Genomic DNA, 25,115 nt, shown 5'->3' with positions numbered 1-25,115 from the left:
GTACAGTAAATATATTTATAAAATGTAAGTCAGCTGGGATAGACTCCAGCATGCCCCCGCGACCCTAATGAGAAGTGGCATAGAAAATGGATGGATGGATATTTTTATTATTAGATTTTTTTTTCACGATAAAAAAAAATGGAGCGACATGACTTTCAGTGGCCTGCAATATTTGGTAGTAAACTATAGAAATTAATACCCAATAATGCTTTCCTTTTGCCAATGAACCTGCTGAACTGAGTGGTTGTCATTCCTGTCATTCTGCTGCTGCTGACTTACGTTTTTTTCCTCCCTTAGAACAAAGCAGAATGCCTCTCTTGTGTAACTCCTACTAGCGCCACATTCTTTGCATATCGTGAAGAGGCACAAGACAAGCGACTAAATCCCTTCTTTTTGGCAACACAGCACAATGTTGCTCTTGGGTGACGTGATGACACTACTGTTGCAGAATCCTATGTTAGTGTAGTACCACCACACACAGAGGCCATGTGTATCAGATCATTTAAAACTGGTTTTATTGGTATTTTATTTCTTTTAAATACACAAAAGTGACAATTTAGAAAGTAGAAACCATACCAGTACAATTAGTTTTTTTGTTGTAAAACTATTTACAAAAAAGAAGTATTTTCAAGTTTTCTGTACATCATGTCATAGGGAGGGTTCATAAGTAGTGAGAAGTGGGGTGGGGGGAGGACCAGTGTGATATTAAATGTTTGCAACATCAGAGAAGATGAACCATTCCAAACATCTTCTCTTCATACATTTTGTCCAACAGATGCTTCCCCAAAACTCAAGAGAAACAACCTAACCAAACAAAACGTGGAATTCCCATCGTGGAAGTCAGTCATCGACCGCATTATCGCCCTACGTTTCATCACACTAAACTAAAAACAGGAAAAACCGCCAAAATGATCTTCGGTAGGTTGGACAGGTTGACCAAGTCATACTTTTTGGGTGTTTCCTCACCGTCATCCTAGGCCTTCTTCATCTTGCCCATAGGAGCGCTGCCATTTTCCAGGTGGGCCGAGCTGTTGCTGGTGCCGTTGGCCATGGCGTGTTTGACGCCGTTCTCATGGTGCTTGCCGTTGGCGTAGACGGCGGCCGTGCCGTTCTGACACGGCCGGACGCCCTGCTTGGGCAGCCGCTTGCCCTTAACGTACGCCTGCACCCAGAAGTTGGAGAAGAGTATGAAGAAAAAGGTGCCATAAATCCACACCATGTGGATGATGACCGGGAACTGGTAGTCGCATCTGTCCATGAAGTAATACTGAGTCACATGAAGGGACACCAGGACGAACTGAATCTGTTGGCGAGAAACCAGTAAGAAGCCGTCAAACATTGCGACTAAATAGTGACTAAGCGGTTGAAGAGCGAACGTACAAGTTGAATGGCAGTCATGTATTTCTTCCACCACAGGAACTTCTGGAAGCGAGGCCCGGCAGCAGCAAGGCCATAGTAGAAGTACATGATGACGTGGACGGATGAATTCACCATTGCGTGGAAAGACCCCATTCCACCTGGAGGCGGAAGCAAAGATGGACAGCCATGTGAGTTGAATTTGACTTTAAACATGAAACGAAAGTCCATAGTATAGATGGGCATTCCACTAGATTCCCTTGATTTTTAAATACTGTGTTGACACGAATGTAAAGACAAAAACAAAACAAAACAACATCTAGCAGTAGGTTGTTTGTGGAGACAGTTGTTTGACAACTCTCCTTCATTGATCGTAACATTTGCATTACCATTAGCATAACCTCTGTTATTTGCTAACAGCCTTTGAGACACTTTTTATCCAGTAGGTCTCTGTGTTGCCAGGTCACTGGTGTGTGTGAGTGACAGGAAGAAAAGCGTGTTTGGACCCACTGGTCATCTTTTCTGGGTCTAGAGATGTATACTAGTACATGATGATTTTTCCCTCTGTGAAAAAATACCATTTTATATTGGGGTCAATACAGAAATGTATTTATCACCGATATATTTTGAGAAAAATAATGTTGCCTGGAGTTCTTCAGACAGCATCGAGCTGAGACAGAATCAACAGGGGGCCATTTTGAAATACTGTAATGACCTGCACATAAAACGACCCTGAATACTGTATAAGACATTTATACATGATGACTTTTTTATAAGGAAAAAAATACCCTCTTATATTCGGGATCTAGAGATTTATACATAACATGTCTTTTTCCAGACTTTGTTCTATCGTAGAAAATATCGTGCTATATTCGGTAACGCATATATTGCAGTAATGCAGTATATTGAGCAGAATAATGACATTTCTATCACTATAGTACTTCTAATAACAGTAGCTTGAGGATTGGACAAAGCAGGTTGTCATCAAGCAACACTTAGAGAGCTGTCACTTGGTCAGAGGTAGTACAGGTACAAAAGAAAGCCAGATTTACAGTCGTTGACGTGTACTAACCAGGAGCGTAGCCAACTCCCCACCACCACGTCCAGGGCATGAAGGAGTGGTGGAAGATGTGCAGGAAGGTGATTTGGCCGCTCTTTTTCCTCAGTACGAAGAAGATCTATCATTTAAAAAAAAAAAACATAACAAAAACGGGATTGTAGGCGACTACAACAGATCCTACCAAGCGTCTTCACATTTAATGACTTACTGTGTCCATGAGCTCAATGATCTTGGAGAACCAGAACAGCCAAGCCACTTGGACCATCTGAAGGACAGAGACTTTTATGAGCCATCAAACACATCACTTGTGATACAGTAAATGCTCTCATGATAGCTGTTTATTTACCTAAACCGCAAAGACGATGGCGTTAATTGGAAGCAGGCGATAATTAGAGAGAGGCTGTTATTTCCCAATTGTGACAACTCATATCTTTTTTTTTTTTTTTTTTAACTTAAATAATGATTTGGAGTGCATGAGAAGGTTGAAAAGGGAAAGACAACTCTTTGCACACACAGTCTGTTATTGTTTTCTCTTTGTCAGCTACGTAACAGGTATATATTGTGGTCTATTTCCAAATAAACCGATTACAGGATAATTGTTGTTTTGTTATATCATTGGTATCATTGTGAAAATATGCAATATCATTGCATCACGAGTTACTCTGTGATTCCCACCCCAAGTCACTAGTGTTGGCAATAAAGCAGTAACTTACTCTCATTGCTTGAGGGCTGTCAGACACATCGATTGCGTCACATCGCCAAGTATACGTCGTGGCCCATCCAGACATCATGAACTTTAAAAAAAACAATAATTCGGTTTGATATGTTTTATCAGGAAACAATAAAATGCAGCCACAAGCAGACTCACCTCATAGACAATGTATATGGACAGCGCCACGAGCAAAAAATTATAGACTATCATGGTTTCCTTCAGATGGAAGGGCTTCCGACTGGCCATGATGCGAGGGCCCAGGTACAGTACAAAGAACAGGTAGCACAGCAAAATTACAGTCATGGGAATGGGACTCTGCATCAGTGGATAATCCTTCAGCCGAGGATCTGGGGGAGGAGTAGACTGGTTTAGGGATGGGAATGTCACTACACTTCCTTACCAACTATTAATATCTTTAAAAGGGGTGGAAGAAGCTCTATAAATGCTCTGAGTTTCTGTTTCAATTCGACTGTTGTATTGAGCAGATTAATGCAAGCCTTAGCCGACGTTGTATTCTTTACGAGTCGAGGCTGAATCTGCTTGTTGTAGTAAAGTATTTTGCCTCAATCGCTTGAAGACGCAACAATCAGTCAGTTTTTACTATGGAAGGTTTTTTCAGTTAAAATTAAATACATAGAAATTATAATATGAAATCATTTACTACAATGTAAAGCTATTTATCAAATCACCCATTCATTCATTCAAAAGTGTAACTTCATTTTAAAAGGGGTCTCAAGGGTTAATAGCTTTTTAAATGATATAATGATTTAATCATTAGCATTTTTTTTAAAGCCCTACGTAAACGACATGAATACATTGATCTGTCAGCCATCCATTAAAAAGGTGGAGGGCGCAATGCAAGTCGTGATATTCTAAACATTGTTCAAATAATCATCCTCCTGTATGTGGTTATTTAAAAAAAACAAACAAAAAAACAAAACAGGACTGACCAACTCCCGCCACGAGGTAGTCATAGATATCTATGGCATGTGAGCCAATCTCCTTCATCTCCTGGAGCATGTTTGCCATCTTGTTAGCCCTTTATCTGCAAAAAAAGACAAGCTAAATTACATTACAGCCCAAAAACAGTTATCACACCCCCGAAATACAAACTTTTTCAACATTTAAGTGTGAAAACCTTTGACACGTTAATAGTGTTCATTAACCACTTTATATATACTGTGTGTGTGTGTGTGTGTGTGTGTGTGTGTGTGTGTGTGTGTGTGTGTATATATATATATAAATAAAGTGGTTAATCAAGTGGTTAATCATTTCTCAACACTGGAATTTCCACAGACATTAAGAAATCAAACAGTAAACTGGTAGGGACAAAAATTTCCCAACATCCTCAATGTTTTGGGTACAAGCAATATGGAGGAAGAACCATAGTGTCTGATATCATTTCATCCTGCATTCATCATTAATTGAGTAAGCTTCTATCTATCACCTGTTATACATCTAGAAATTGCAATGTTTCTGTCAGTTTTTACTTTGTACTTATTCTTTTATTATAGAAATACAGATATCTACAAACTCTATTAACCTGGTTTTACCCATTCTTCTTTCTGTATGGGGAAGTACCTGGTACAGTACATAAATACAGTATAATAAACGTTTAAACACAGGAAATGAACAAAGTATGAGTAACTGCTGAGACATGGAGAAGGGGTTAAATAAACTCTGCTTCTTCTTACTCATTTTCGGGCATGTTCAATTGTGCAAGTGTTAACATGTAATGCGGTTTCATGTACATTTGTGAAAAATGTTTGAAATAAACTAAATCATTATCAAATCCAGATGATGCATTTTGGGACAATCCCTAATTCAGCTCGACAGAAACGTCATTTACCCAAGCTGACCTAAGCGAGAACCTCCCTCTATAACAAAAAAAATCCCAATGAAAATCCCTGCTCATCCGACATGGCCTGACATCAAAGTAGGAGGGGCTACGGGGAAGTGGGATGGCATTCCTCGCCCTGAAGCCAGCCAGCACTGTGCTTCTCTGTTTCCTTTACTGCGAAAGCCAAGACAAAAGTGGGAACATAAACTGAAAAATTGCTAAACATGAAAAAGGCTGCTGGTGCTGGGAATATGGCGAGCATGCAAGCAGGAATTCTGCCAGGGGGTGTAGCTTGAAAGTTAAATGCTTAATGTCAAGTGTATAAACCCTGTAGTTTACAAGGACAAACAGGGCGTGGCGTCCCATGAAACTGGACCCTGAGAGCGCCATTGTTTGATGTACAATCAACAATGACAATCCCTCCTTCAGCCAATATCATTACAAGCTGAGACCATGGCGGTTGGGGAAAAGCAAACAAGAGGAAGTATTGACTTTTAGATAGGATACATAAAAGAAATGAAAAGCCTACAGCTACCCATTGTTCACAAAGAGCGCCTTAGGAGGCATCAAAAGGAAACAAATATTTTCCCAAAGTACAACATAATAAATCAAAAAGACCACTTTGAATGCAAAACATGAAACTATACCACAATGAACTGTATCTCACTGGATAGGGCGTCAACCTTTCTGTTTCTGACAAACTACAATTTATTTAATGTTGATCTGTCTTTAAAGACCTTAGACTTTTTATTAGTATATGCCCTGTGTCATGTGACAGGACTGTAAATGACATTTGTGGCGTACCCTATGAGTTGTGTTCAAAATGCCCTGGAAGACATGTACTACATACATGTAATACAGATACCCTCAAAGTTTTATAATCAGACAAATGGTCAATGACTTATGGACAATTAGACCTGCCCCGTTATGTTATGAGTGACGGCGGCCATGCTTTTCAATCAATCTTGCGCCAGTCCAGTAAATATTTGTCAGAAAAATAATAGCACGGGGAACATAGTAGGGGTGCATGTGTGTGCACATTTTCACCCTTTTGTGTGGACAACATGTTAGCATGCTCTCAAAATGGAAAGCGGAACCACAAGTCATATGCATACCCCATGTGTTGCAATCAATGGCTTTCCTTTGCACAGAAAATGCAACATGATTTACCACCATTTGCTTTTGTGCATTCACCAAGTCAGTATTTCTCAAACTATTTCGGGAAAAGGATTACATGAGCAATAAAGCAGACCAGGTACTCTCTAAATAACCAAAAACAAGTACTGCAAATGGTTTGGTGGACAAATAATTCAGAAATTGATCAAAAACTCCAGGTAAGTTATGGTCCAAAAAGCAAGAATCCAGACTCTGACCAAAAACGTGTGTGTATACTCCCTCTGTGGTAAACCAAAAAATAAAATGGTTACACTGCATCAAAAGTTGTATTTTTAAGTTTTACTATAGACGGTAAAACATTACTTGTACAGTATTGGGCTTGTGTTCCAATCCAACTAATCCAATTAGTCACGGACCACATGCAAATTGCCTTGGGAACCCCCAGCGGTCCACAGACCCCACTTTGAGAAACAACTAAGTCAGGAAGTTCACCAAAGGTTGACAGCAGCTTTCCATAACTATTCATGAGATCTTTTTCCATCTTGGTCCTAGCCTTATCGCAAATGGTGGCGTGAAGCAATGACAAGATCAGATAAAATGACAATTTTTTTTTGTTGTTGACAAAAATCTTACACAAAACGCTGTGGCTGTTTTTGAGCCAGCCTGGAGGCATTTTCAACAAGTGCACCATCATGTCTGTGGGTGCAGAAGACAAGTCTTGTTCTGAGGAAAAATGCTGAACAGTTAAGTTGACCACATGATTTGATCATCTGGTCATTGGGGAACACACCTTTGGCTTGAACAGTGAAGAAAAACATACATACTGTATTTACTGCTCATTCTGTCCTCCCTTAACTTATTTTAGCAGCAGTGTGACATTTGCTTCGTGGTGCCAACTTATTATTTTAGCATTCCATCTACAAGTCAAACTCACGTCTATTCGACTAGTGGCCATTTAAGAATCAGGTGTAAAAGTCTCACAACCCCAGGAAGAAAAGGCGGGAGAAGCAACGTGTATGTGTAACCTGAGACCCAGATGGAAAGCAAAAGAAAATGAGCACCAAACAAAAAAAACATCATCTCCCTCACTTGTTTGCTCCACTTGTGAGGGGTCACTTTTGAAGCTCTGGGTTTTAAGATCTCATGGATGGATGATAAAACCTCCGTCCTCATGGACATGGCCCTTCCCACCTCCGCACAGAGGGCAGTTTTGGAAATGAGAAAAGCAGGCTTCGCTACACTTCTAAAAATAAAGCTCTGCCCGTTGTCAGTCAGCTTGCAGTCAGTTTGGTCATTTTGTTTTTCTTCAGCGAACTGGCTAACCTAGCATGATATTGCTTAAAATGTGAGTGTAATGTTAGCACTGTAGCTCACATAGCTATGCAATTGTTGCTAACATTTGTTTCCTCCTCTTCCACTCCTTAATGTTACATTGTTCTATGTGATATATGACATCTATCATGTTAGACAAGTGCAGAGTTACGGTGTATAGGTAAAAAGTGGATAATGTGTACAAAAGCACTTTTTAGAGCCACACACACACACAGCTCATTAGCATTAAAGCAACAGACACAAAATGGCATGCTCCCATTAAAAGGGTTGCTTAAAGCACTTCCTACTGTCTAAATCCCAGCATCAAGACTAGATTTTAGGAATCACACCTCAAATACACTACTGGGGGTCCTCAGACATATTATCTGTGAAAAACACTATGAGACCTTTAATGGCACAATGTCCTGAATCAACAGCGCCTCTGCTGGTTGCAGACAAGTAGTGCACTCACATTTCGCCACAATTGCTTCGAGGCGGAATGAATCAACAATCAGATCACATAACGACAATCAATTCCACATAAAATCTATCAGTGACCCAATAACGACTGAATTAGGATCTATTTTGGGATCAAATGTTTAGGAAGCAAGGACATGAACTTCTCTAATATTATAGTAGTACTGTAGTTACTCCCACATGACAGTAAGACACATGACCTCCCCTGGCAGAAAGCATTGACAGTTGTGTTTTTAGGGAAGCCTTGACAACAAATGTCTGGTTTACATCTAGTGAAGGAGACATAAAGCGTAGTGGGTGTTTCCTATTGAGTCAATGAATCACAGGATGGAAAAAGAGCAAAGAGTTAATGATGAACAAACAGGGAAGAAGGGATGAGGCAGTAAAACAGAACACCCATTAGTTGAAGTGTAAAGTTTTAAAAAAAAGGGCCAAAGAGTGAACTTCTGGAACAAGTCAAGACAGTTTAAGCATAAAAACAACTAGGGGGCGAATTAAAATGTGCACTTCTCAGGCATAAGGCTACAAACGTTACTTGCGTGACTTACCTTCTTGTAAAAAAAAAAAAAAAAAAAAAGAAAGAAAAAAAAAAAGAAAAGCAAAGCAGCAGAATTCCCAGCTTGAATAAACTGAAGCCAGCGTTAAAAATCCTCTTTGGGAGCTTCTCTTGGGACCGCAAAAACTGCTGTTGGTGCGAGACAGGGAGAGAAAGACAGAGAGAGAGGGTGAATGGAAAAGTCAACCGACAAAGTGCGACTGGTACGGCCGTCTTCCGAATCTCCACCCTCCCTGACTCACCCAGAGGAGGTGGATGAATAACGAGCTCAGAGGGGGGAGAGGGAGGGAAGAGACTGAGCAAGGCCACAGAGAGAGAGAGAAAGAGAGTGTAGTGTGGTGTATTTAAACACATGCAAAATGAAATGCTCCCCCTGTGACCACCGCCTGACTTTCAGCTAAAAAACTCCCACCCAACATCTCTCCTTTCCACCCCCCACGACTCTCCTGGCCACACCCTGCACACACTTGCATGGAAACCTGGCTCTCAATTGTTTGTTTTCTACAGAGTGGTCAGATATTCTTCTTCTTATTATTCACAGGCAGCAGGCGAGGAATCAGTAGAGTCCGTTATCATGAAGGCCATCCATTGTTGTTTGCTTTCCACTCCTTGCTGAGAGTTGCAGTACTGTGCAAAAAGACTTCGGCTGCCACTAGCTTGTTTGTGTAACTCTTCTACTCCTGAACCTCTGCACACAAAAGGGTGAAAACCGAAACCTGCACCCCTACTGTGTTGCATGTGCTATTATTTTTCTGACAACTACAGCACATGGCGGTGCTGTTGTTTGATCACCATAAGTGGGATTGTCTTGGAATTTCTCACGCAGCTCAATGCACTCTCCAAAACACCCACTGTAACTTTAGGGCGTTCAGCCGAATCACCGTGGAATTTGTTACACACATTTAGGGGACTGACAAGAGCAAGTGTGTACAATTGAAGTAAGATTGGTTGAAAAATCTTTGCAGGGCATGGATGGGACCTAGCAACTTATTGTCGATAAGTCCTTGACCATTGTCTACTGAGTAATACGTATGTATGCTAGCATGTCTTCCAAAGCATTTTGACCACAGCTCATAGGGGGCAACGCCATGATTTGTGCCATGAGTGCATGAGAAAGTGGAAAGGAAAACATAGCTCTCTTTGAGCACATGGTAATTTATTAACAAGTACACTAAGTCCCCAACTAACGAACACAATTGGTTCCAGACGACCATTCTTATGTGGAATCGTTCTTCAGTCGGGGAAAAGGTAATATTACCAATGATATAGGTACTACATGTACGTGTATACATATATACAGTATATGTGTATGTATGTAAATATGAGATTTGGATGCAGTAGTAATATTAAACGAGGCTAATTAATGAAAAAAACAACAATAAAAAAGATATAATAATAATAATAATAATAATAATAATATGTAATGATAAATGTTATTTACCTTTGAAGAGGAGTGGTTGAGCATACGTCGGTGGTGGTGGAGGAGGAGGAGATATTGAAAAAAGACTCTTCTAAAAGAGGTAGTGTTCTGTGGGTGGTGTAGAATTAAGCAGGCCTATTAACTCTTCATTAACTTTAATCACACGCTGTGTCCGTGTTGTACAATTTAGCTTTCCATTTAGCTTTACACTGTATCTCCCCCGCGTCTAACTCTTCCTCTGTTGGTCTCATTAGCTCTAAGGCTGCATTAGCAGTGTCACAGTGCCCTCTACTGGTCAAGCATGTACAGTAGCAGTATAAATACTGATTGAGCGACTGACTACAAGGCAAAATAAAATAAAATATAGACCAGTCGGCTTGTGTTCGTATCTGCGAGTGTTCGCTAGTCGGGTGTTCGTAAGTTGGGGACCTAGTGTATATTGCGACACAGCAGCAACAGAACCAATGTTGTAATAGCGGTAAGGAGCAAACTGCTCAGCCAAAATTAACCCCTCTGGTGAGTTCATTGTAAACGGTACGGTGTAAAACGCATGAGTTTCAACAATGTGGTATTTACAATTTTTTTCAGTTTATTCCCTTTTCATGTAAATTCAAGTATTTCTTTCAGTTACTATGAATTCCCACAAATTAATTAATTTTGCAACTCCAAGTGTGTATTTTTTTTACACTTAAAATTAACTATTTTCCATGCCCTGGTCCTAGAAATGAAGTACTGAATGCATGTGACAACATTACAAGGAGAGATGACACTAAATACTTCAGAATATAATTACTGCCTTCTGCTTTTTGTGCGTTTTCTCAATTTACTCTAATTAAAAAGCCTGGTAATAATTATGAATTGTCTTTACACAGTTGTATTTATCACATATACACACATAAACACCAGGCACTTATCCCCACTTTCTTAGATGAGCATCTTTTTACTATGACCTCACCGCCACACCCTGGTGTTGTCAGCAGCCAAAATGAGTAACCTAGTAGTAGTCGTCATATCCTAGTAGCAATAGTGACAGTCTTTAACTGTGGCTCAACTTAAATTGCCACTCTCGGGAACAATGCACGAGGAGACACAGGAATTTCATTCAGAAAAAGTTCTTCGGGTGTCATTTTGAGTGCAAAACAAGTATTTTCAAACATTGCTAAAATGCTTTCAAGCAAAAGAATGTTGAACTTGACTTAAAAAAAAAAAGAATATATATATATATATTCTTAGAGTGCTTGGAGACGCTGTGTAGTGTCACACTGGAGCACAGACCGACTGGGCTGGTTTGACTTGTCACTCAAGCCCCGTCGGGTTGCAGGCGGGCGGGTGGTGCGGGTAAGTAGGAGGATCTTGGAGGTGGTTGAGTGGCAGCACTCCAGCACCCCTCCTCCAAATACCAAAACACACCTGACAGCAATTTACATCACCATCCTGCAGCACGGACGCTGACAGCACCATTTAAAAAATGATAGTCATCTCACCCTGTGAGGCCAACACCTTGCTCCATGCGCAACCTGACAAATTGAGGCCTTAGAGAGGAAACGGAAACGACAATTATGGCAATTATGTACAAAAGTATTATTAAAGAATTCATGACTAGGAATATTCCCAATCATAAAACCGTCAAAAACAACTAAAACAGTAGTCAAAGATGCTCTATATGACAGGAGTACTGTCATATACTGTAGAGTACATACAAATGTACTGTTTTTAAAGACCTATTGCAAAACGGTAACACAAGAGCCTCTTTACAGTATGTGTTCTGTTTTTAGGGATCTACTTTAAAAATAAATGCTAAAGATCCTCTATGATTGTTGTTTTTAAGGATTTAATGAAAAAAATACTAGTCAAAGATTCTCTCTATGTCTGCTGTTTTGGGATCAACTAAAAAAAACCACACTAGTCCAAGAGCCTCTTATGTGTGCTGTTTTTAGGGATGTACTTAAAAAATACTAGTCAAAGATCTGTTTTGGAAGGATCTACTTTAAAAATGCTAAAGATCCACTATTCTGTTGTTTCTAAGAATCTACTGAAAAATACTAGTCAAAGATCTCTTACAGTATATGTCTGCTGTTTTGGGGGAATCCACAAAAAAAAACTGCTAGCCCAAGGGCCCATATAAAGTATGCGTGTGCTGTTTTTAAGGATCTTCTTTAAAAATAAAAATGCTAAAGATCCTCTACTCTGCTCTTTTGAAGGACCTACTGAAAAATACTAGTCAAAGATCATTTGTATGGCTGCTGTTTTGGGGGATGTACAAAAAAAAAATGCTAGCCCCAAGACCCCCTATAAAGTACAGTATGTGTGCTGTTTTTAGGAATCTGCTTTTTAAAAAATGCTAAATATCCTCTGTCTTTGGTTTTTATGGATTTAGTTAAAATGTAGTTATTAAAAGTTATTTACAAAACAATTTTTTACAACTTTTTTGTTGTTTTAAATCATTGCTTCTGAAAGTTTTCCATGGCCCGTTTCGGCCGTGCCCACAGCCCAGTACCTGGTTGGGGACCCAACATGTACTTTGGCCAAACTCTGACAAAATGTTACACTTTACTAAATGTAAATTGCGTATTCACAATGAGGTTTTATACTACGGGAATCAGCTGCAGCGTTAAGCTCCACCATTTGCTATTATTTATTTAATTGTCTGTCACAAATTTTTTCATGTCACAAATAAAGCGCAAACGGGATCAAATTGACATTGGATCGTATTTTATACCCAACAGGCACGAAGAAAACCCAACAGGCACAAAGAACGTATTTGATTGTACAGCACACGACACACACAGTTAGCAAGTGGACATGGAGTGCTGATGCTGTGTGTACGCTCACTTGCAGCTCCGCCTCGCCTCACCGAGGCTCTGGCCACATGTGAACGTTTTTGGGATTTTTTTTGGGCGGGTTGAAAAAAAAGTTGCGTCCACACTGTGCCAGATTAGTATATATTTGCATTCAGTGGGGAATGCATCAGTAAGCGAAAACTCTGTAATACACAAGGCACACCTACAGTACGCGTGGCGTCATCCAGCCTGTTTGGTAGAGAGAGAGGAGGAAAACAAACACGCATGCACATTTCAATATATCGAGGCGGGCAAAATTATCGACTTTGTTTTTATGTATCATTCGACTAACCGATGACAGGCCTAGTCTGCATTGACACACAATGTGAACTTCAGGAGTATTTCCGGGTTATTTCTGTATTTTGTCAATGTTCAGACAATAACGAAAGTGACACTGATTCAAAATCAGAAATATTGTGATTTTTATTTAAGTGCAATTTTTGCTAAAAGAGACCGTTTGTTTTATTTTCATTGTTTTTTGTCAAGTACTTTTGAGAAATTAACATTTTTTGCTTTTCATACGGTATACTCGCATTAATATGTCATATACTGTGTTACCATTACATTACATTCATGACAAAAATGGTCTTAAAATAATGTTGACAATAATATCGTTTATTGGTAGTAATTTGTAGAACAATTATCGTCCAGCAAAATTTGTTATCGGGACAGGCCTAAGCGGAGGCCACTATGACTATTTGGTCCTTGTCCACCAGCAGCACCACCCTTTCACTGATAAGCTACTAGAAGCAGAAGTCAGTAACATTCCAGAGACGTGATGTATTGCAGATACACCTTTGCGTGTCCCTAAATGCATCTTCGAATCTCCACAAGTTAGATTGACTTATCTTTGACCTTATGTAAGAAATGCATGAGTGATGTCATGCAGGGTGTGGAGTTAAGCATTTTGCGATGCTGCCATACGACTAATTATCAGCACAATTAAGCTTCGCATCTAAAGAGAGATATTGTTGCCAGGGATGTTCAGGACAAACATCAAATGTCAACCGCATATGCATTGAAGTACCGATGACCTTAATCGTCATTTCTCATGCCAGTGCAAGGAGTTGGACATTGCTGTCAAGGACAGGCTCCCTGCACACATCTCGCTTCTTGTTGAGCCATGTGAAATACTTTTAGTGCAGCAAGCATGGAAGACATCCAGGACTAAAAGATAAAAGCTATTTTTTTCAAAAGTGCAGATTAGATTACCTACAGCGTTATGCGAAAAAAAATATGACTCTTGATTTTCTTGCTTAGAATCGAGATTGTGATTTTCTGGGATGATTTTCCACCCCCCCATATAGTTGCTTTTAAAGAAATCGCTTTTTTGAATTATTATTATCATCATTATTAGACTCCCTATTGTCTTGTTCTGCTTCCAATGGTCCTTCTGCCATTCTTCAGTTCCAGAAGGACAGTGAAGGGGGCACCTTCTTCATACGAATGAATAGAAAGACTGAAAATAATCCAGTCAAAAACTCGCTCGCTCACTCGACAGTACATGCATGCATGTAATAGACAAGTCAAAAGAAAAATCTATTCATTTATGTGATTGGTCCTATGTGATGTCTTAATCAGTAACTCATTCGCGTTGCAAAATCCAGAAATTTCTCAAAAAATTAACTGCTGCTAGAAAATAAAATTGCAGACTATTGGAACATATATTACACTATTATATATTACTTATTATTATATTACACTATTATTGTTAATCCTATGAATTATCATTAATAATTCCCATGAAGTGTAAATAATACATTTCATATTAATTAAAATATCACAATCTTGCAACTTCTTTAATCCTAGATTGACTATATAGTATTTTTTATTATATTTTAAAATATTAGTTGCATGTATGTCTGCATAGAACAAAAAAGTTGATTACTATGTTTTAATTGTGTTGTTACAATTTGTTAGAAAAAAAAATATAGCCTATGTTATTCGTATCATCACCAAATCCTATACCCATTATTAATTACGATGATTTTAATACCAAAACAAAAAAATTATTCAACCTTTTGCAACTCTCCTGACTGGAGTTTTCCACAAATTTCTCCAAAAATCTAACTGCTGCTGGAAAATAAAACTGCAGAATCCTGGATCGTATATGATTTAGACAGAAATTTATTTTAAATTATTACAGCATGTCTGCTTATAACAAAACTATTGTTTATATATTACATTGTCATTCCTATTAATTATAATAATTAATTAATTAATTAATTATAATTCCCATGAAAAGTGTAAAGAATTTAAATATATTAAAATAAAGTTTTCAACTTTTCAGATTAGACTTTCTATATAGTATTTTTTTGTATTATATTATTTTTAAATATTAGTTGCATGCATGTTTGCTAAGGGAAAAAAAAGCACATCATGTTTGCATGTGTTACAATTTGTTAAAAAAAAAAAAAAAAAAAACATACATTATAAAATTCCATTCCCATCATTAATTACAATGATTTTACTAAACTTAGAAATAAACATTTCTAGAAATTATTCAACCTTTTGCAACCCTCCTCAAATTAAAAATAAAATCAATAAATAAATGCAAAACAAACAAAACAAAAAAAACACTGCATCTACAAGCAAATACTGGATATTTTTTTACTCTGCCAAATTTACAAAATAGTCTTCTAAATATTTCTAGTATGTACCACAGGCCAGACAGAAAAAACATCTTCCTAACTGTCTGGATTTAATTGGTTAAATTCAGCAAACCCTTGTAAGATGCATTTAATCATCAATTTTTTTGGGGCCCCCGTCATCTATTCCAGCCCTAGAGTGACTGACTATGAATGCAAAAGATGAAAAAGGTATTACGGCACAAAGAGAATGCCAAGACTCAAATCAAGACTGAGCCAAGGCCAAATGAACAGTACCAAGCAGGTGTCATTCCATGTTACATTCAATGTCATTCCAAACTTGCTGTGTGGCTTTGTCGTTGCAAAAAAAAATGTAAATAATAAATAAAGGCTATCTACTAGTTGATCAAACCAAAAAGGGATTATTTTGCACATCATTTAACACTAATCTACTGTATAATTAAATTATCTAGTCGTTTCAAATCAATAATTTTTAAATCATTATGGATTAATGTGATGTCTGTCACAAAAGATCAGATAACGAAAAAGGCTGTACAAGCTGTATTGTGACCATGTAGCTCAGAGACTGACTTGGGAGGAAACAAGACTGCTCGGGTCATGTGGCAGTTTGAGAAGATCGCAGATAAATGCTCAGATCTGCCGTAGAGCTGCAGGTGCACCAAGGAAAAACCCTTACCGATGTGCGAACCCAAGTTTTTTTTGTTTTTTTTTTACAAATACATATTAATATTTGAGATAGAGTAGCGCCAGAGAAAAGTTAAGAACTGTACAAGTAAAGGAAAGTAAAACGAGGCACCCTTTAACATTACACGTAATGGAGACGGAACAAGGAGGGTTAGTTCGTATTAGGGGTGTACAGTTTGGCACGTACCTCGTTCACAGTTCAGTTCATTTTTGGTACAGTAAGGGAGCAAATCGCATAACAAACGTGGTTAGCTGTTCTTTAAACAGCTTTATGATTTTTAAAAATGACTGCAAATTGAAAGCAGGTAATTCCTCAATAAATAAGATGAAAAATAAACGATATAGTTTACAAGCTTACCGTTATTGCTGTCAACAGTAACAGTTTGAGCAGTCTGAATTATTTTGCTTTTAGTAAAAAGTTCCTTATTGGCTGAAGTGCAGCGTGAATAGTTCTAATCTGGAGCCCAGTTTCGTATGTCTACTGAACAATGCTTTCGTCTTATTCCCTTGTCTTTGTCCGTTTACGTACTTCACCGGGAAGCTGAGGTGTTCCCAAACAGGAGAGTTTAATGACAGAAGTGGGTTTTCAAGCTCTGGCATTATCACTAGCAATGGTTTCCGCTAGCCAAAGGCTGGGCTGCACAGTATTTGTTCAAGGAGTAAATGTGTGACTATATCGTGAGGAAGTTACACTTCCTGTCCCTAACGCAATGTGTTCCGTTTGAGAACTTGTCATGCCTCTGTACCATACTGAGAAAATCGAATTTCAAATACATGTACCGTGACACCCTCACTACCGGTCAAAAGTTTCAGAACACCCCAATTTTTCCAGTTTTCAAATCCAGTGAAGAGATACAAAAGGTAAGTGGTGAACTGCCCGAGGTTAAAAAAAAAAAAAGGTAAGGTTATCCAAAATTGAAAAAAAATTATGTATATTTCAAAAGTATACAAAAAGGCCCCCTTTAAAAAAAAAAAAAAAAAAAAAATCACAAATGGAGGTTGATCAAGCCTTGACAGTTGGTGCTACCAACTCCTACAGGTGTTCCAACTTTTTTGGAGTACTCACGAGCTGTCTGCATAAAGGCAGGGTTTGGATCAAACTGTGGTACTATACCCTCATGAGCATCAGTGCACTGCAGAAAGTAATGTGTTGCTACAAAAATGGCAAACAAAAGGCAATTAACAATGGAAGAGAGACAGACCATCTTAACACTTAAAAATGTAGTTGGCTTTTTAGGGCGTTCAACTTGTAGGTTCCGCTCTTCTGGCAAAGCTGGAACTACAGCGCAAATGCAAAACAAAAGAAGTTATACAACAAAGAAAACAAATAATTGCTGGAACAGTAGATAATCAACCAAGTACTGTCACAGACCCCCATAGCACTGGAATGTCGCTAGACTAGCCTGAGGACATGTTTACACCTCCGACATGCTTCCACCTCCTCTGTTTCATTGTGTTTGGGCGAGGGGGTGTGTGGTGCTGCTGCTGCCGTGGGTGGGTGCTTGAGAGTTGAGAATATCATCATCCTCCCTACCCCCCTACAAAGCCGACCCTTCACCTTCACCCGTCTCTACATGCCACGCCTTCCCTCCTCCTTCGCCACTTCCACAGGTCTCGCTCACCAATGCCTCACATTTCTGGAACTTTCCACAGACGCCGTTGCATCCGTATGAATGAGCTCATGTCGCAGTACAAGCGATGGATTTAAAGTCAATTTGCATCCTGACCAGTGGAATGGCGCAAACTGATCGCGCAAAACCAAAAAACTGGAAACTTGTGTGCCGGGGGTGGTGGTGGTGGCGGTTAATTAGTTAAATGTCTGTCAATGAGCTAATGTCAGCACTGCATTGTAGGGCAAAGTTGAAGTGCAAGTTGTCGGAACGGTAAAACGGGTGTCGGAATGCGAACCACTGTCTGCAATTAGCGCAAATAAATACTTAGAAAGTCAGCCTTATACTTATGTTTGCTACTTGGCTGTGCTCCTCCAAAGATGATACACTTTTCTCAATTCCTGTCACTCAAGAAAATACTACTCCCAGTCTTAAAATTATTGGACAAATGTTTCTTTTCTACTCGCCCCAGTACAGCGAAAACTGCCAAATGTCCATTGAAGTCCCAATGAGATACACTAACAGTCATTTTCAACCACTGCCATGAGAGATTATCAGGTGTGCTGCAGGAATTTATCCAATTTCACTTCATTAGTTCAAAAATGATTGTTTAGTCACTACAAATAAAATATCTTTGTTCGTCTATCTGTGCCAAAGACGTGTTGTCAGAGGCAGAATATTTAAATGCTCTTCAACTGTCAGGCCAATTCCTTTATTTTTGCTGTAGAGTAAAAACATTTAGGTTTAACATTAACTTTTCAGCTTTTATTTGATGGATGGGACGCACAACTCACCATTTTTCAGGTGAGCAAAAGTATTGGAACATGTGAGTGACATGTGTTTTGTTGCCCAGATGTGCCCTATTTAGGCCTGTCACCATAATCAATTAACCGCATGTTAAATAATAGTCAATAATTTTGACGCGCATGCGTGCTTAACATCTGTCTCAACACCCGGGCATGTTGGTTCTATAGCGGAATGAACCGAGTGAGTGAACGCTCCTGTCAGTCATCCAGTCTCTTTGTCCCAGTGGGGAGAGGCGGGGCACTACCAAGTGTGCACTCGCTAGCTGTGAGTCTTTGTGCAACACGAATACCTTGTTCTTGCCTGTTATGTACAGAAAACACAATCTGATGTCAATTTCAGCTTGTTTGTGTCATTGTGTGACAGACAATTGAATAAATAATACAAAACGGTGGAAGTTGTGTTTCAGCTGCCATGATCCCCGAAGCATAACACCTCAATGTGCACCAAACGCATTTTGCTGCATCCAAAACATGCACTCTGATCAAACTCCGACAAAACATTACACCTCATTTAACATAAACAGCGTATTCCACACACAATGTTGCGAGTGAATCAAGGAAGTGTATATGCAAATGAGGTTATGTCTGCATTGACACACAATGTGAACTTCAATTTTTTATTGTTTTTGGTTATGATTGTGATTTTTTTTTTAAGTGCAATTTTTGGTAAGAGATTGATAGTCCTTTTTTTCATTGTTTTTTTTGTCCTTTTGTTTAATCTATTATGTTGTTTATTTTATTTAAAAGCTCTTAACATTCCAGTTGCAATGTTAAATACTCTTGAGAAATTAAAGTTTATTGCTTTTGCTATGGCGTACTCGCATTACTATGCCATATATTATTGCATTAATAAAAAAAAAATTGTGTCAAAATAATGTTGACAATAATATCGTTTATCTGCAATAATTTGTAGGACAGTTATTGTCCAGCAAAATGTGTTATTGTGACAGGCCGAGCTCTATTCCAGTCATTATTCAATCAATAAATAGCATCAGTTACGCTCAGTTTCAGATTGGGTAGGATAGGTTTTGACTGGAGACTGCATTTATGGACCCTCACTTGTATAGGGTGGAGTGACTGTGGAGACTGCATTTAGAGGTTAAAACAAGAGTGGTATCGGGTGAAAAACAAAAACAAAAGTAAATCTAAAAGAAGATGGAAAAGCAATCAGAACCATTGTATAAACATGGATCATATCCAATACAACCATTTTGAATTTCCTGAAGAAGAAAGAAGCCACTGTCGTGTAATAAGTAACAGACGTCGAACAGGTAGACCAAGATAAACATCAGCAGTTATTGACAGAAAGATGAGCTAAGCTGTAAAGAAAGACCGTAAAACAACTGTTCGTGACACCACCAACAACCTCCAGAAGACAGGAGTGAAGGTTTCAATATAATTCCCAACTATTCCTTTAAACCTTACAGAGTGTGCATTTTACATGCCTAAGGAGACCGAAGGGAGGAACCCCACAAAACAAACAATGAAAGAGGCTGTGGTCAAAACCTGGAAAAGCATCACAAAAGAAGAATGCAAATGTTTAGTGATGTTAACGGGTCACAGGCATGCTGCAGATATTGAAAACAAAAGGATTTGCAACTAAATATTACATCTTATTTACTTAAACTGCTCAATAAGATAAAAGGGAACACTTAATCAATCACAATGTCAATCACACGTCTGTGAAATCAAACTGTCCACTTAGGAAGCAACACCGATTGACAATCAATTTCACATGCTGTTGTGCAAATGGAATAGACAACAGGTGGACAGCAAGACACCCCCAATAATAATAATAATAATAATAATAATAATAATAATAATAATAATAATACATTTTATGTACATTAATAATTTTTGTGTGATTTTGTTGTCAGCACTTTCAACTATGTAAAAGAACAAAGTATTTAATAAAAATAAAAATAATAAAAATAATAATAATAATAATAATTCACTCATTCAGAACAAGGATGTGTTATTTTAGTATTCCCTTTATTTTTTTAAGCAGTGTATTTTTAAAGTCTATCATTTCAAATACTTTTGCTCACCTAAAATTTGGTATTCAATTACAAATAATGGCATCTGCTAGTTGTGTGCCACACCCAGATGTAAATACTAAGCATGGTAAGCCGATAGACCTATTTTCCTAATTTTGGGATATCGGGTATCGGCCAATCCTTGCACATGAAACCGATCTTATCTACCTCCACAATAGTCTCAAAGTCAGCCTCTGTCCCCTTTTGCTCTGTCCGACTGACAGCTAGCAATCGAGCCTCAAGCTAAAGCTAGCCGAAGCAAAGAGCCAGGCTCTTATGCAGTGAAAACAGCAAAGCTGCTATAACCGAGGATTTCAGAATGCTCGCTGATGTCGTGGAAGTTCGGCTACAGGAGGCACATTTATTCATGTACACAGCTCCTCTCTTTAGCAAAAGTCAAGAGACCTTTTCAACACACACAACACGCTTCCGGCCTTCAAAATAACAGCGATACGCGACCTATCCTGTTTACGTGTGGTAACAAAATAAGGGTGTCAAAAAAATAGCTTACACTACTACGAGGAGAATTATGAAGTTCATGGCATTGTATGACCAGCCATTTTCAGTCGCTGTGCATTTTATTTTAAGGCTCAAATCAGGTCTGCGGTGAAACCTGTTGGGAAAGTTTTGTTTTTAAAATTTTAAAAACTTAAAGACTAAAAAAGAACTGATATAATTAGTGGTTTGGACAGCAATTTTAAAAAAAACGTTGAATTTATATTTGACAGAACTACCTCATGTGCACTTAAAACAAGTTTGTAAAATGGTGGATATTCAATGTTTTTCAACAAAATAAGATTGGAACATTGAAGGTGTATGCTCTCAGTTATATAAAAAAATGATATCAGCAAAAATTGGAATTGGCAGGTCAGCCTTTTTATAAGACAGGTGATGGTTGATCAGCCAGAAAATTGTTAACGGTGCACCTCTAGTAATTACCTGGAAATAAAAGCTGAAATGGTAATCGTTTAGTCTGTATGAATACGTACTGCAATGTGTCAAAAGTCCTAAGAAAATGCAAAAAACACACTAAACGTTATATAAATTTAGATTCTTTTGAGTTTAGATTTTAGTATAATAGAACTGAAAATAAAGGAAAACTTCTCACCCTTTGAAGACGCATGACAAGACTAAATACAGAGCAATACTGACACAATACTGAGTGCCGTTTAGTAAATATAAGTATTGTGTGTCAAGAAAGCCAAAAAGAAGAAGCAAAAACAAATTGGCATTTCTTTAGGTGCTAGTTTGGTTTGATTTTCACTCTCTCTCAGAACATTTTGGATGAACTGTTTGGCACTGTTCGACTTTGGAGGTTCCATTCTTCTCGGCATGTGGCTTTTGATAAGGAGATGCATTTTATCCAAGAGGAGACTGAGGGCCGTCACAGCCAGGAGGAGGCTATCGTACTGCCACTTAAAGCACAACAAAGTGGGCTAACTTTGCTGACCAGGTATGAGAAATAGTACTCATAGTACCTAAAAGCAGCAATAGTGAGTCAATCCATGCCAAGCATGAGGTCACCGGGGCCAAAGGGTACAGGTATGCTCCCATGATGTACAAGTATCAAGGGTGCAAAAGATGACGGCAGCGCCGCAAGGACAAGTCATTGTAACCCTGATGGTAAAATAATGAACGTTGGAAAAGAAAACTCGGGCAATGGTAAAAAGCAAACCGGTAGGCTAGTTGCATTACGCATTGCTTTCAGTATTACAGGAATGGCTGGGCTCTCGTGTCATTTTTTTCATTTTAAGCTTTTATGTAATTTTAAAAAGACATGACCTCATCACAACTCACACGGCAGAAATGAGGCCTTGAATGACAAGTGCACTTAAGACATTTTTCTAGGCATGCTTGCCAAGACACATGAGTATAGTCACCTGAGGACATTGTGACATTTAAAAAAAAAAAAAAAAAAAGAAATAAGAAAAAAGAAAAAAAGACAATTTCTTACCCAGGCTTTGTTTACATGGGAACTGGTTCAACCACATCACATTTATGGAGGCACGAGCACAGAATGACCTACAACTACACAGTTGGTGTTTGGTACAGTGAAACAAGTATGCAGTTTGTCAACAATAGGAACTATTTGTTTTGTACTCTGCCCAATAGGTTTAATTTGGACAATCTGTACTTGTGTTGTCAAGTTGTTGTGGTAGCATGGAAAGGTGTATTCTGATAATTGTTGGTTTGGTGGCTCCCCGCACTGATCTGTTCTAGGACCACTGCTCTTTAATATTTAACTAGTCACATTGTAAACCATACCTGTAAAACCATAACACATCAATAAGCAGTTAGCCTTTAGCGCCCGGTCAACTAAATTGATTACCAATCTCTATCATTTTGGAAAAGGACTTGACTGGTCTGAATAAACACACACTTCCTCCTGCCTTGACTTCCTGTGACAGGAAATAAAGCTGTATTGACAGAGGTTAGATTCAACCTCATAAAGTTTGTCATTTGTCAGTCAATGTCCAACAGAAAGTTGAAAACATCTGTCAGCATGCAAATAACAGTTCAAACATTAAAGGTTCGCTTCCATTTAAAAGCTGGTCGGTGTAGACTTGGTTGCACCCCTGTTCCAACTGTTGTTCCTGCGCCTTGCTTTTTAAAGGCGCAACTCCGGACAACTAGCAGAGCTGTGTTGGCATCATGTGTACGGAAGGAGTGGATAAAAGTCAAGCTGATTTGCTCAACGTGGAGATAAGCATTCTTTGACGTCGCCATCAAATTATAATTATTCACTAACAAAAGGTACTACTATATTTGCGTGACATTTCGGTGAAGCATGAAAAATGTGTCGAATTATTATTTTTTTTTATAATAGTCAAGAGTATAGTTGTGCACCATTTGTTGTCAAACATTGAGTTTTGCTTGTTTTGGTGACGTGCGTTTGTAGATGCAGCATGAGCATGGTAGGTGTGCTGTGACAAGACCAAGCCGCCCATTTTAATGTTGTGGCTGTAAATACACTTGCCCACTTTGAATTACCTTGCTCAGCTAACAAAAGAACTGCTACAACGAAGGCTAATGTTAACTTTGAGCGCAATGGTTTGACAGTTAAACCACAAGATTACCATGACCAAAAACAACCCCTGGCAACACAATACACACTATGCAAAACTTCACTCTCAAAAAGTCATTTTATGATCCAAAAATTGCAGGGTTTGCCCTACTTCCCAACTGTCTGGGAAAACAGTGTGGTAAGGACATGAGGTAAAGGAAAAAGTGAGTTTCCTTAATCTGTTTTCTCACCGAAAGCAGGCATCTGGTTAGTACTTGTGATTTTCTGCTCTCTTGAATTTATATTAAGACTGTAAGAGTTGCCGCTACAAAGTGAGGAAGTGATGCATACATGTAATCACAAGTAAACCTGATCTTAAGACTCTTTGCTTAAAAGGCTTAAGTTACCGGTACTGCTAATGAGTAAAACAATGACCCAACATCTTTTGTATGAGAGAAACCGTTAAGGCTAAATGACAGCCTTACCATTGCAAGCAATTAAGTGTTGAATCACTCTTGCAGCACGGAATCACACAGTACCTTAAAATGGTGTGTGTGTTATGTGATGTCATTCAAGTGTGCTCACCATGACTCACGCTGTGGCATCACACACCACATACCAAGAATGCCGACCTTGCATACTTGCAAAATACTTGTACATAGGCCTGTCACGTGAATCGATAAATCGCATGATTTTAAAACACGAAGTCGGTCGTTTTGCTAACCTCGAAAAATTGACATGTGCATGCATGTTTTGTTTTTCTCACTATCCTCTCTCTTTACCGCACAGGCTGGATGACAAGACGGCTCACTCTGCACATTGGTGAAGTTAGTTTCATGTTGGATATTCTTCTCCGTAGCAACAACGATAATACCCCCTCACTGTGCCCGGACTGCTCTCTATGGTGCGGGGAGCTCACACGGGAAGAGTGTGTGGATATATTTCCCCAGCGGACCACTCATTCACAGCGGCAGGCTCAGGCTGTATGAATTGTGCTTTAGTGCTTGTTAATGTAACCCAGCGTTTTAGGTTGGCCGCTGACTTCGTTCAAGTTGTGTGTGAAATAGGGACAACAGCCACGGCTTCCAGAGGCACTCGATAGCTCTCTCACTTAGCTATAGTCAAAACACATTTTCAACACACATCACACTTCCGGCCTTCAAAATAAGAGTGGCACACATCCTGTCTCATAGTGGTAATAAAATAAGATTGTCATAAAATAGCTTACATTAATAAAGCTATTGCGCTGAAATTTTATGTAAAAGCTCTTGACATTCCAATTACAGTGTCAAATACTCTTGAGAAATTAAAGTTTATTGCTTTTGAGACGATGTACTTATATATAAAAATGCTCTCATAAACAGTTGCCAATAATATCGATTATCGACAATTTGTACGCCAATTTTCGTCCAGCAAAATTTGTTACTTGCACATGTAGAATTACTTTTTCCTGAGAAAAAGAACATTTGAAATTTGGTTTCAAACATACTAAAATTTAACATTGACATATACATCATACAGTATCTGTCAAATAAGTTTGCTCCCGATTATGCTCAACAAAAATATCAATGCAACAGCTTGAGCTGAACTCAAAGATTTACAACTTTTTGTATGTACACAAAAAGCCTCTCTCTCTCTCAAATATCATTCACAAATCTGTCTAAATCTGTTAGTGGGC

The 25,115-nt window shown here is 38.6% G+C and overlaps 1 protein-coding gene across 4 annotated transcripts in view; it reads right to left on the bottom strand.

Moving 5' to 3' along the window:
• Nucleotides 1-668: 668 nt before the first annotated feature.
• Nucleotides 669-25,115, bottom strand: part of elovl1b (ELOVL fatty acid elongase 1b) — a 26,135-nt gene continuing 1,688 nt past the window's right edge. Inside the window, exons 2-10 of one of the 4 annotated variants that reach the window (XM_054789210.1) lie at nucleotides 8,421-8,557; nucleotides 6,718-6,807; nucleotides 4,079-4,173; nucleotides 3,285-3,475; nucleotides 3,130-3,210; nucleotides 2,625-2,681; nucleotides 2,429-2,534; nucleotides 1,381-1,517; nucleotides 669-1,303 (exon numbers count right to left, since the gene is read on the bottom strand). In XM_054789210.1, coding sequence (XP_054645185.1) covers nucleotides 974-1,303; nucleotides 1,381-1,517; nucleotides 2,429-2,534; nucleotides 2,625-2,681; nucleotides 3,130-3,210; nucleotides 3,285-3,475; nucleotides 4,079-4,157 — 981 coding nt within the window. In that variant the 5' untranslated portion in view covers nucleotides 4,158-4,173; nucleotides 6,718-6,807; nucleotides 8,421-8,557 and the 3' untranslated portion in view covers nucleotides 669-973. Of the gene's footprint in view, nucleotides 1,304-1,380; nucleotides 1,518-2,428; nucleotides 2,535-2,624; nucleotides 2,682-3,129; nucleotides 3,211-3,284; nucleotides 3,476-4,078; nucleotides 4,174-6,717; nucleotides 6,808-8,420; nucleotides 8,754-25,115 lie in introns of those variants that run through there. The other 3 variants (XM_054789207.1, XM_054789211.1, XM_054789208.1) reach the window with 3 other exon arrangements.

Source organism: Dunckerocampus dactyliophorus, chromosome 10 (genome assembly GCF_027744805.1).
Source record: "Dunckerocampus dactyliophorus isolate RoL2022-P2 chromosome 10, RoL_Ddac_1.1, whole genome shotgun sequence".
NCBI lineage: Eukaryota > Metazoa > Chordata > Actinopteri > Syngnathiformes > Syngnathidae > Dunckerocampus > Dunckerocampus dactyliophorus.
Note: the sequence above shows the minus strand (reverse complement) of the source record. Positions and strands in the feature narration are given on the sequence as shown.